This window comes from Cebus imitator, unplaced genomic scaffold (assembly GCF_001604975.1).
Source record: "Cebus imitator isolate Cc_AM_T3 unplaced genomic scaffold, Cebus_imitator-1.0 Scaffold91, whole genome shotgun sequence".
NCBI lineage: Eukaryota > Metazoa > Chordata > Mammalia > Primates > Cebidae > Cebus > Cebus imitator.
This window is the reverse complement of record NW_016107406.1, coordinates 2,701,457-2,714,958: the sequence shown is the minus strand read 5'-3', so window position 1 is coordinate 2,714,958 and position 13,502 is coordinate 2,701,457. Positions and strand designations below refer to the sequence as shown.

At 37.3% G+C, this 13,502-nt stretch overlaps 1 protein-coding gene across 9 annotated transcripts in view; it reads left to right on the top strand.

Annotated features, from left to right (window-relative positions):
• USP37 (ubiquitin specific peptidase 37) overlaps nt 1-13,502 on the top strand; it is a 105,233-nt gene that overhangs the window by 10,164 nt on the left and 81,567 nt on the right. For all 9 annotated transcript variants that reach the window (XM_037740826.1, XM_017535139.2, XM_037740825.1 and 6 more), the window contains 4 exons: nt 2,364-2,535; nt 5,847-5,947; nt 8,886-9,064; nt 9,382-9,459. In XM_037740826.1, coding sequence (XP_037596754.1) covers nt 2,364-2,535; nt 5,847-5,947; nt 8,886-9,064; nt 9,382-9,459 — 530 coding nt within the window. The remainder of the gene's footprint in view (nt 1-2,363; nt 2,536-5,846; nt 5,948-8,885; nt 9,065-9,381; nt 9,460-13,502) is intronic.

Here is a 13,502-nt window from a genome sequence, read left to right as displayed (position 1 = left end):
GTTCAGGCAATTCTCCTGCCTCAACCTCCTGAGTAGCTGGGATTACAGGCACGCGCCACCATGCCCAGCTAATGTTTTGTATTTTTAGTAGAAACTGGGTTTCACCATGTTGACCAGGATGGTCTTGATCTCTTGACCTCGTGATCCACCTGCCTCGGCCTCCCAAAGTGCTGGGATTACAGGCTTGAGCCACTGCACCCGGCCATCTAAGCTATTTTTAAAACCACATTAAGATAACTTTAGTTAATCCTTTTTTTCCCCTTAACATATATGATGATGGATTAATCACTATGTAGTGTTAGCTTTTAACAGAATTAATTAGTGTCTTCTAAAAGCCAGTGTCTACTTCCTGAATAATCCTGCCAAATGTCATGGTATGAATCATTCAAGGATGATTATTCAAGGTTATCTTTACAGCCATTTTCTTCTAACTGTAAAGTTTTGAAGAATCTTCATTTTATCACTGTAAAACTTAATTTTGTTTCAGTTCTTTTTTTTTTCCTTTTTTGAGACAGAGTCTCCCTGTGTTACCCAGGCTGGGATGCGGTGATGTGATGATCTTGGCTCACTACAACCTCCGCCTCCTGGGTTAAAGCAATTCTCCTGCCTCAGCCTCCTGAGTAGCTGGGATTATAAGGGCGTGCCACTGCTATTTTTTTTTTTTTTTTTTGTAGAAATGGGGTTTTACCATGTTGGTCAAGCTGGTCTCAAACTCCTGACCTTGTGATCTGCCCACCTCGGCCTCCCAAAGTGTGGGGATTACAGGCGTGAGCCACTGCACCTGGCTGACAAAAGTCACTTCTCTCTAGTTTTAAAAAAATCGTGAAGTATATTATTAGTTCTTTGTTTATGCTTTTCAGAGGGCATGTCTTCAGTAAAAGGCAGCTTTAGAAACCTTTATGTATTCCTGCTGAGAGCATTAAGAGAATAAAGATGGCTGACTGGCTGGAATTATTTAGATAATGAAGAAACTGTAAGATTTAATAATTTAGCCTTGGAAAAATTTCATTTAAGAGAAAATAAAAGTTATCATTTCAAAGCACAGTTCCAAAGTGTGATAGAGTTTAAGATGAATTATTGAACCAGTTCTATGGAGAGACAAGTAAGTTAAGAGTTTCCAGGTATATACAGTCTTTGAATGAAATTTAAGTGAGTTTTCTTAGTTAAAAAAAAAATGTGCTATATTCGAAAAGTTTATTTTTGATATGTTTTTGAAAGTTTAGAATTCTTTTGAGGATCATTTAGTTGCTTGGATTAATACCTTCTTTTACACTGGTAGCTACCTAAATAATTTACCAAATGTCTTACAAACTTTTGTTTTACAAAAGAAAAAGATTCTACTCCAGTTTTTTTTTTGTGTGTGTGTGACAAAGTTTTGCTCTGTCACCCAGGCTGGAGTTCAGTGGCACGATCTCAGCTCACTGCACCTTGCGCCCTCCGGGTTCTAGCGATTCTCCTGCCTCAGCCTCCTGAGTAGCTGGGACTACAGGTGCGCCCCACTACGCCTGGCTACTTTCTGTCTTTTTGGTAGAGACAGGGTTTCGCCATGTTGGCCAGTCTGACCTTGAACTCCTGACCTCTGGTGATTCGCCTGCCTCGGCCTCCGAAAGTGCTGGGATTACAGGCATGTGCCACCGTGTCCGGCCTTCTGCTCCAATTTGGTTTTCTAAACTGGCGATAATATAACCATCCAAGGCTCTGAAATTGGTTAACTCAGTAGATTTTATCCCCTATAACTATATTTGAAAATGAGAGATTCACTACCATGAGATCAAGAGTTCTAGGATTGCTCCATAAAATTAATTTTAATAGAAGAGTAAGTCCACATTTCATATTGCCCGTTGGTTCTTGAAAACTGTGACTTGAAGTGAAACCGTGGATAATGAAACAAGTTTTTTTTTCACATCAACATTATAATGAAGGAAATAATGTTATTTGAGGACCTGCTATATGTCCTTTTGCTTAATGTTTGTAACATATTAAAAACATCAGAAAATGAAGGAGTAGCAGTGCTACCTTTAATCAGTATCTCCATTTGACACAGTATTCTTGTAAAATAAAAAGTTTTCGAGGTTGTTTGCCATTTAGTACCAAGAACCTATTGACAACATTGATTAAGGGATTAAAAAAAAATCTATTTTTTCTTCTCTATTACCCTTGGTGTAAGATCTCTGTATAATTAAGGGCTTATTGCATTTGTTTGCATCTGAAATGGGATCTTCTTTTGGTTGAAAAAAATTAAATTACTGTGGGGAAGAGTGATAAATGTAACTTGGAAAATACAAAATTTAGTGTTTATTATACAGATTATTAACTTAGTAGTTATACATTTTTGATGATAATTTTCCTTTTGTCTTGATTAGCTAAGTCATAACATTAAAAATGTGGTGCTTCGACCCAGTGGAGCAAAACAAAGCCGCCTAATGTTAACTCTACAAGATAACAGCTTCTTGTCTATTGACAAAGTACCAAGTAAAGATGCAGAGGAAATGAGGTTGTTTCTAGATGCAGTACATCAAAACAGACTTCATGGAGGTGAGTACTAATCACCCCAGGGTCTAACGTTAGTAGTTTTACAAGAGTATGACTAGACTACAGACCAGTATTCAACTGAATTCATCAGCACATTAAAAGGATTATATACCATGAGCAAGTAGGATTTATTCCTGAAATTCAAAGATAGTTCAACATACGAAAATCAGTCTATGTAATACATCATTTTTGACAGAATGAAGAATGAATACCACATGATCATCCGAATTGTTGCAGATGAAAACATTTGACAAAGTCCAACACTCTTTCATGATAAAAATACTCAACAAACTAGGAGTTGAAGGAAATTACTCAGCATGCTAAACGTCATATGCAAAAACTTACAGCTAACATCATACTTAGGGTGAAAAATTGGAAATGTTTCCTCTGAGATCATTAGCAAGGCAGGAATACCTGCTCTTGCCACTTCTATTTAACATAGTACTGGAAATCTTAGCTAGAGCTGTTAGGCAAGAAAAGGAAATAACAGGCATCCAAATTGGATAGGAAGAAGTAAAATTACTTTTGTTTGCAGGTGACTTAATGTTATATGTAGAAACCCCTAAAAGTTCCACAAAAGAATATGACTAGAAAAAGGAGCAGGAATTTTTTATTTTTTTTTTTTAGTTGGAGTCTCACTCTGATACTCAGGCTGAAGTGCAGTGGCGTGATCTCAGCTCACTGCAACCTCCACCAGGGAGAAAGAGTTAAATTACAGTTGGGAAAAGTTACCTTGTTGCATAAATCTTAGACACTTGCCTATCTATATGAAAATTATTCTGAAGTTTTGTTCTTGCTATGGAAACTGAGTCTTGAAAAAAAAAATCACATAGTATGATCAGGTTCCTCTGCCCCTTCTAATCCCTTTCATTTAAAATCCTTTTTTTTTTTTTTTTTAAATGCATTTACAGGCACTCCCCCAACCCCCACCTCCACCCCACTGCCTGTCTTACTGTCTTTCTTCTTTTAACAACAGCGTCTCACTCTGTCACTCAGGCTGAAGTGTAGTGGCAAGATTCTACCATGTTGCCCAGGCTGGTATCAAACTCCTGGGCCCAAGCGATTGTCCTGCCTCAGTCTCCCAGAGCACTGGGATTACAGGTGTGAGCCACTGCCTGGCCCTACAGCCATCTTTTTAGGAAATAATCTGTTGCTTAAAATGAGTTCTTCAATCTGTTAGTCTCTAGCTCTGTCATCTTCAACATTTTACTATCATAGTTGACAAACTTACCTGAATTTTTTCAACTTAAATATGACACATTTAAAACATCAGAAAATAAAGGTGTAGGAATGCTACCTTTAATTAATAACTCCATTCAGCACCATATTGTTGTAAAGTAAAAACTTTTTGTGGTTATTTGCCATTTAGTACCTACTCATTATGTGTTCATGCCACCAGATTGGAGCTATATCAATTTACTAAACTATTGAATTTTAGAATCAAGAAATTGAATACTATTTAAAATTCTTAGAATATGTGAGAGACTAGTTTATAACTCTGTTTTAGTTTTATTCCACCATACCCACATTAGTGGGATCACTGTCTTAACAATTGATACGTGTAAGAAAAGCATGTCTTCAAATACATTGGAGTGGAAAGCACTATATCCTGTCTGGGGACCCAATTTTGAACAACATAGCATAATGAAAAAATACGTGCTTTGAACCTAAATAGTTTCTGGTTGGAATTCTAGCTCTACTTGTTATTTCCTATGTAGTTTTAGGTAAGTCACGTAACGACTGAGTTTTACTTTCCTAGTCTCTAACCTGAAAGTATCGCCTTGATTTCAGGGCTCCTTAAAGAATGAGAGCTCATAAATGTAAAGTGTGACTTCCCTATGCTAGGCATTCAGTAAGTCATTGGTGTTACTAGAATAGCTAGCTGTGGACTTAACTCTTAATTCATTCTGTGATCTTGGGCAAGTCATTTTAATCTCAGGTTTAGCTGCTTTAGCTGCCCAAAGGTGATATTATGGACTTTGCAGAGACTAAAGTAAAATAATGAATATAAAACTACTTTAGAGTATGAAGCATTTAATATGTGTGACATTTCAAATCAGTGGACAAAAGACTAATATTAGATAAGCAGTGTTGTCTATAAAAAGACAACCAACTATTTAGGAAGTTAATAAACTTGGATCCTTATCTCCTTTTATTTCACAGTGACCAAAGATTTGAATGTAAAAAAAATGATAAAGAGTATTGTAAAAATACTTTTAACATAATCTCTGGATGGAAAAGACTTTTCTGGATATTACATAAAAACTAGAATTAATAAGGAAAAAGGTGGAAAACTTGTGTTAAAAAATTAGACAGTCTTTCTGGCAAGGAACAGAAGACAAAGGAAGAAAATAGTAGCCAGAGTGACAAAGCTAATATTGCTAATATATTATAAAAAGATCTATTTTGCAAATCAATAAAAAAAACAGAGAAATCGACAAAAACTGCAAATAGAGAATTCAGGAAGCAAAATAAATGGCCCTTACATATAAAAAAATTCTTGACTTCACCAAACTCAAAATTCCTGCTACCACATTGGCAGCAGTGTGAGGGGAAACAAGATACTCTCATGTACTTTGTAGGAGCATAGAAGTTTTTTCTTTTTTTTTTGAGGACTATGTAATAATGTCAGTTTAGTTTAAAATTGTATGTCCTTTAACTCAGTAATTCTTATTATAAGGAGTTTATCCTCCGAAAAGATTTGTGAAAGAATATTATGTGTTGATTGCAATTTTGAAAAATGAAAACATTCCAAAATGGGAAATTGGCTAACCAAATTAAAGTATAAAATATTTTTTAAGGTATATACAAATTTATATTTATACAATACCGCAAATGTTCTTTGAACTACCGTTAATTTCTTTGGAATAGAAACAATTTCTTCTGCTGGATAAACTTCCTGTAGAAAATGTTTTGGTGTATATATATGTTATTGGAGATAAACCTATCACTGTTTCTGACACCCAGTGTCAATGTTTATGTTGTCAATACATAATAACAACTTTTCCATAGTGTTATTAATATAATTACCAAATGTTTATTCTAGCTTTGTAAATTTTATCCTTCTATAAAATGTTTTCAGGTGTGTGTGTTATTTAATTTTTTGTTTGAGATTCTAGCTCTAAGTTTTACTTACTGTATATATCAGATCTATATTCTGTCAGAAAGTATTGGTTGATAGGCACTTTGATTTGTTTTCTTTTTTTCCTGCTGTTTCTTCCATTTCTTCAATACTATATAAAAATAATAATAAATCTTTTTGTTAAAGTGAGTGATTTGGGGATTTTAAAAAATGGTTTTTTTTTTGTCACCAGCCATGAAACCTTCTCAGGGGTCTGGTAGTTTTGGAGCCATTCTAGGCAGCAGGACCTCACAGAAGGAAATCAGCAGGCAGCTTTCTTACTCAGACAATCAGGTATGTTTATTTGAATCTTTTTAGCTTTTTAAAAACGAGAATAGTCATAGACTATCAAGGACATTTTCTGCATACCTGAAATATATCATTTTCGTAATCTCAAACTGTAGAGTAAGAGAAACTTTGAAGCTCTTCTGTAAGTAAATTTATGAATTTTCTTTGGCTATGCAAAGAGGTAGTTACTTAGCCCATTTATTAGACTAAGTAATAAACAAGATTTCATTTTTATCAGGTTCTTTTTATAGGTTAGATTTTTGGGCGGACATTTTTATTGAGGTATAATTGACATGCAGTAAGTTGTATATATTTAAAGTATAATTTGATATATTTTGACATACATTTATATCCTTAAAATCATCACCATAATCAACATGGTGGTTATATCTAGTAACATATATAACATGCCTATGTTACTAGATATAACCACTGTGTTATGTTTACTCTTGTTTTCTCTTGACTTATTAATTATTTAATTAATAATTAAATATAACTATTTTGTTGGCATTTAAGTTGTGGCAACCAAATATCACTGTCACTTTCTCTTAACTTATCATAATCATAACCATAACCATAACTCTTAAGTTTTCTCATCCTCTTTAGTAATCCTTCCTTCTTATCCCTATCCAGAAGTAACCACTGATATGTTTTCTACTACTATAGATGAGGTTGTATTTTCTGGAGTTTTATATAAATGGAATAGGTGTGTAATTTTGGGAGGGCAGGGTCTGGCTTCCTTCAGTGAGGATAATTACTTTCAGATTCATACATTCCTTGGTAGGAATTTAAATTGTTGAAATATTATTTAAATGCATTAAGTGTTAACACATATAGCAGAAGCAAGTATTTATACTTTCACAAGTAATAATTTTCATTAGTGGAATCATAAATTCAACTTTCTGGGTCATGACTAACATTAAATTTAAAAAGTAGGAAATAATAAAGCATATTGTACATATTAAGGATAAATATTGATTTTTGAAACTATTCGGTTTTATTTATAATGTTTTGATGTAAAATATTTCTTTCTTGGCCGGGCGCGGTGGCTCAAGCCTGTAATCCCAGCACTTTGGGAGGCCGAGGCGGGTGGATCACGAGGTCAAGAGATCAAGACCATCCTGGTCAACATGGTGNTTTTTGAGACAGCCTTGCTCTGTTGCCCAGGCTGGAGTGCAAGGGTGTGATCTTGGCTCACCGCAACCTCTGCCTTCCAGGTTCAAGTGATTCTATTGCCTCAGCCTCCTGAGTAGCTGGGATTACAGGCGGCCCCCACTATGCCTGGCTAATTTTTGTATTTTTAGTAGAGACAAGGTTTCACCATGTTGGCCAGGCTGGCCTTGAGCTTCTGACCTCGTGATCCAACCTCCTCTACCTCCCAAAGTGCTGAGATTACAGGTGTGAGCCACCTCACCCAGCCATTGTAAAATGTTTCTTACTATGGGGCTAGGCGTGGTGGCTCACCCCTGTAATCCCAGCACTTTGGGAGGCTGAGGTGGGCAGATTGCTTGAGCTCAGGAGTTTGAGACCAGCCTGCGCAACATATGAAACCCTGTCTTTACGTAAAATACGTAAATTAGCTAGGCATGGCAGCTTGCACCTGTAGACTGGAGTGGGAGAATCACCTGAGCCTGGGAAGTCGAGGCTGCAGGGAGCAATGATCGTGCCACTGCATTCCAGCCTGGGTGACAGAGTAAGACTCTATCTTAAAAATGTATATATATTTGTTACTATGGGATGGGATAACAGTCAAAATTTTGGAAAAGTTGCAAAACAGTGGGCATATAGTATGCTAGTGTTTCTGTAGTAAAAAGAATAAAATATTGATGTGTATTTGCATAACAAAACAAGGGAAGAATTAGGAGTGGGAAAAGGGGAAATGGAAGAACTGGCTGGATGGGGGTAGTGAGACTTACCATCAGTCTCTGGTTTTTAATATTACTTTGATTTGTGAACCTTGAGAATGTATCACTCATTCGAAAATAAATTTAACTTTTTAAAGTATTCATTCAGATGACCTTAGAGGTTTTTAAATTTCCTATCCTAAGATTGTAATTCTGTAAAACAAAAGTAATGGGACATAACTTCCATAGAAAAATCAAGTCGCTCTTAATGTACAGATATAAAACTTAACTGGCATGGTGTTCATATAAAGCTCTATTTACCAACTAATGCTTACATTGCTGTATTGTCTATGAGTGTTCTTGCCATGTCTTTAAGGTAGACTCTGGTTGATCGTCACAGTGAACTCTATCTTACCTTCCTTCTCCCTATTGTATGTTTCATTCCTGCAAACTAGAACCTCCTCAGGTATATGACTATTTTGTTGGCATTTAAGTTGTGGCAACCAAATGTCACTGTCACTTTTTCATAACTTATCATAATCATAATTTGATATTTTTTTCCTCCAAAGATCAGTTCTTATGCTGATCACTAGAGCCATTTCTTTGTGTGTCTTTTTTTTGTTGTTAGTAATTCAAAGCAGTGTTCTTGCCTTCTCTCCAGGTGTGCTGTGGAATTTTTAAGTTTATAAGAATGCTACAGGAAAATAAGTGTCAAGCTCAATTTTTCACACCAACCATACATTAGAATTACCTGGAGTGCTTTAAAAAAAAAAAAAAAGACCAATGAATGAGCCTTACCCTAGACCGATTAAAATAGAATCTCTAGAGATCTATTTCCATTTGTATTTTTTCCATCTTCGAGACAGGGTCTTGCTCTGTCACCTAGGCTAGATTGCAATGGTGCGTGCATTCATAGCTCTCTGTAACCCCAAGCTATTGAGCTCAAGTGATCCTACCGCCTTGGCCTTCTGGGATTACAGGCATGAGCCATCGCACCTGGCTTCATTTGTATTTTTTAAAGCTTTCCATTGGAGAATCACTGGTCTAAAAGTATTCAAGTTAATTTGAGGATTTAACTATCTCAAGCTTTATTTTTACAGGCTCCTGCAAAAAGAGGAAGTTTGGAAACTAAAGATGATATTCCATTTCGAAAAGTTCTTGGCAGTCCAGGTAGAGGATCGATTAAGGCTGTAGCCGGAAGTGGAATAGCTGTTACTCGGACGATTCCTTCTTTGACGTCTGCATCAACACCTCTTAGATCAGGGTTGCTAGAAAATCGGTAGGACAAACTTTCTTCTTAGTCATTAGCTGTACCTGTTTGTAAATGTCTTTTTTAGGCCTTTTAGAAATACCAATAATTTGAGGAGAAATAAAGGTATAGAGTACATTTTTGATAGATGTAATGATTATTTGTCATACATAGTTTATGCCAGTGACACATATTGAGCGTGCAAATATACAGCATATAAATTTAAATATGGTGTAGAGAATTAGATAACAGTAGTCCCGTTTCCTGTCCTTAAATCTGTTGGTTTATAAATTTTAATGATATGAATTACGACTTTTTAAAAGTAACCTTTTCTTTGTTCTCTATAGTACTGAAAAGAGGAAAAGAGTGTTGTCAGCTGGCCCAGAACTGAACGAAGATTACCCTAAGGAAAATGATTCATCATCGTAAGTTACTTTCAGGACCTTTATGGTATTAGAGCAGTGTTTCTTATACTGGTGTTTATAACCATTGGGGAAGATTGGGGGAATGGTTTTAATTTATGAGAATTCCAAAGATAGAAGAACAGAATTTAAAGTGGTTTGGTGACAGTAGACTGTAGGCTCAGTAGAGAGGGAAATTGGCCATTGCTATTGCTTTGGTCATTTCATTGCCTTTCTCTTATCCTGCCTTTTTAAAAATATGCAGTACTTAGTGGGAGAACAGAACTGAAGAACTGTAAACAAATGTTTCTTGCCGGCTGCTGTTTTAGTGTGAACCCTTTCTTGTCTTCTTTATGCTTATTTTTTTTTAATTTAATTTTTACTTTTTCACTTTACTTGTGTAGAAAGTCAGCTTAGAAGTTAAAGGATGTGAGCCCGTGTGTTCTAGGCAAGTAGCATTAATCTTTCAGAGATGTTTTCTGCATTGAACAAAAGGGAATAGATCAACCCAGGTGCTCACCAACTCATAGTCATCCTCCTCATTTTATGAGGAATTCTTTTTGTTTTGTTTTCTAAGGGAGAAAACTATACAGTTATTGGTTAAAACTTCAGTTCATACCTTAACAGAATGAGTTGGTAGACAGTTAATTGGTACTTGAGGTCAAGGGGTCACCAGAAAGGAGTTGGGAAAAAGCCATAGAAACTTTATGTGTTAATTGATTTGCTGCTGTAGTAGATGTAAAAGTCTTGAGTAGGTGATACGACTGGTATCTGAAACTATAATCACCATGGACTCAGATTATTTCTGTCTTGTTGATCTGCCATCCTTAATGAGCAGCCTCCATTTCGTGGACCAAAGTAGCTGCTTCAGTCTCCAAAAGGGAAGGCAGTATTCCTTAGGCTGGAAATTGTATATACCACCTTTGTGCATAGCACATTGGCCAGAACTTAATCACACGGTTACATCAGGTTATGAGAAAGTCTGGGAAATATGCCTGTGTTTGAACTATTGTGGCAAAAGGGTACAGTGGTTATTTGGGGACAACTAACACAACAAGTAATCTGCTGTAGTTTGCCCCTCCAGCCACCAAAATAACCCAGTTCACCATTCTTCCCATGCATAGAATACCCTTACCCGCATCCAAATGGAGAAGAACTCCAAATCTCATGAGAACATTGTATCTAGCTCAGTGTTGAGGATCTTTGGGTGATCCCTCTCTCTCTGTACAGGCTTCTCTATGAGGTCTGGACCATGCCCCTCATGGTCTGGTATCTAAAAACTAAAAGGCAAGTTAATTTGCATTCCCTACTCCGGTTCTCAGGCACACATCATTTTACATTGCTGGAGTAGGAACAGAATAACCACAATAAAAATTTCTTTTAAAAATAGACAAGAAGCCAGGTGTGGTGGCTCACGCCTGTTGTAATCCCAGCACTTTGGGAGGCTGAAGCAGGTGGGTCATAAGGTTAGGAGTTTGAGACCAGCCTGGCCAACATGGTGAAACCCCATCTCTACTAAAAATACAAAAATTAGCTGGGCGTGGTGGTGGGCACCTGTAATCCCAGTTACTTGGGAGACTGAGGCAGGAGGATCACTTGAACCCATGAAGTGGAGGTTGCAGTGACCTGAAGTTACGCTACTGCACCCCAGCCTGGGTAATAGAACAAGACTTTGTCTCAAACAAAAAAAAAGTAGTCGAGAATAGGAAACTGGAGGGGTCTTGGGTCTATGGCAGTGATAAAATCTTGCTAGGTGGAAATTGTGAGGACAGTTTAGGTGGTGGAATAAGTTCCTGGTTAGCCTATCTAGAAGTCTGATTCTGTTGTCTGGGGGAAACCCTTTTGCCCATTGTACTCCGTGTGACCACTGGCTTTGCCTTCTGGCGGGTTTTCCTTGTTTGTTTTCTTTAAAGGCCACCACCAAAATAGATTTTGAAGACTATATTCTTCATCAGGGTCGTATAGCTTTTGCAGCCTGCTTCATCCAAGTTTAAAGATTCTTTAAAGGTAAACCAAGCAGTGCTTCAGAAAGAATTGGGTTCTCTATATATGCATATATATTTATATTTATTTTATTTTTTAAATTTATTTTTATTTTTGAGATGGAGTCTTGTTCTGTTGCCCAGGCTGGAGTGCAGTGGCATAATATCGGCTCACTGCAACCTCCACCTCCCGGGTTCAAGCGATTCTGCTGCCTCAACCTCCCGAGTAGCTGGGATTGCAGGTGTATGCCACCACGCCTGGCTAATTTTTGTATTTTTAGTAGAGATGGGGTTTCACCATATTGTCCAGGCTGGTCTCGAACTCCTGACCTCAGGTGATCTGCCTGCCTTGGCCTCACAAATTACTGGGATTATAGGCCTCAGCCACCACACCTGGCCAATATGTTGCTTTTCATCAGTGATTGCCAGTTGACTAGCTTTGGCCTGAATTTATATGTCCAAATAGGACGTTGTTGCATGCAATAAGAAGCACTAACACAGACCAGTATCCTTAATTGTCTTAATCTTTTACTGTAGAGCTATAGGTTCAGTGAGTATGACTTTTGCCTTTCAAGACATTAATATGACAATCTTTGTCAAATATTTTACTAAGGCATAACAGTGGTCACCACCTTTCTAATCTGTAATATTGGTGTTCTTATCCCCCACCCTCTTACTAAGCTAGTGCCATATACTTTAGGTTTGTTATGGTAGCACCCCACTTTTAGTAACAAAATTTGTATATTCAAAGCCTACTTGAAGGGAACAAAATTCACTCTAGCCAATTGATACACAAAGGTATTGTCGCACAATGAGTATTAAATGTCTTACAGAATCATTAGGAAAGTTGAAAAGATAGTCTCTAAGTTAGGTTTTAAGGAATGATTTTGAGAAGTATTCCCCAAACCAGATCACCAAAGATGCTCCTGGATATTCTGTCATGAAGCTAACAGCTGAATTGGAATCTGTCATGAAAGCTCTCCTCTCTAGAACCATGCTGTCACTGCCAAGATTGGAAATCCTGTACGGAAAAACCAAGGTGATATTTAGCATCAGAAATAGCGGAATAGTAATGCTTCTTCCTTATGTACACTAAGTTTGGGCTCCCTAGAAGCTGACCTAGATGAATATATTTATGCAAGTGACATTTAAAGCAGTGCTTATAGAGAAGACAAATAACAGAGTGGGAGAAGCAGGCCAGAGAAGAGGAAGCCGAGGTAGAGTGTGATCTCAGGTAAAAGTACCACAGAGAATAGGCTTCATCTTGATCCAGCAGGGAAACTCTTGGGTTGTTCCAGCTTGAGGCAGGGAGGCTGGGCTTTCAATATTTTCATACTGGACAGTCTTTAGTTACCAGTTTTCCTGGCTCTGTCTAGGTGGGCAGAGTGTTTTAAGTAGTTCAAATGCAGTACTCTGAAGAACTGCAGATGCCTACTGGTGAACCACATTGAAAATACACAGTCTAGGGGTGTGTAAATGATAAAAAGGATCTTAGGGACTCTGATGGAGTGTCACCATTGTCCACTGAAAGAGATGGTCCAATAGTTTCCCCTTTCCCTAGCTTGTACCATTTTATTGACTCCTGTCTTGTATTAAATTTATTTTATTTTGTCATAGAGTCTTCATACTGTTGCTTCCCAGTTCTGGGGAAGAATCTTACAAAAGGAGGCTTAGTGGGATGCAGTGTGTTGCTGCAGGTGGTCTTAGGGCTATAACCATATTGTCATCTCTTCCTACCATTAATTCCATGTATTCTGTACTAACACTTCTTCTCATCTTGATGGTTTGACTGAATGGCATGACCAAGATCTTCATCTGAGGGATTTGAGCCTTTGGTTACCATGTGCTTGTCAGGCTGTGGTTGCTGTAATTGCCTATTATAATTACTTGAGAGATATGCTGCCACTGAACATGAGAGCACTAAAAGGCACTCTAGTGAATCCTCTTTGTTCCAGTTATATTCCTCACTGCCCTCATTATATAGCAGCAACCTTTCTTCCTTATAATAGTCAGTCATTTATCCCTGCCAATATGGCATCTCCTTTCCTTTCCTATGAATCTGCCTGCATGAGGAGCTCAAAATAG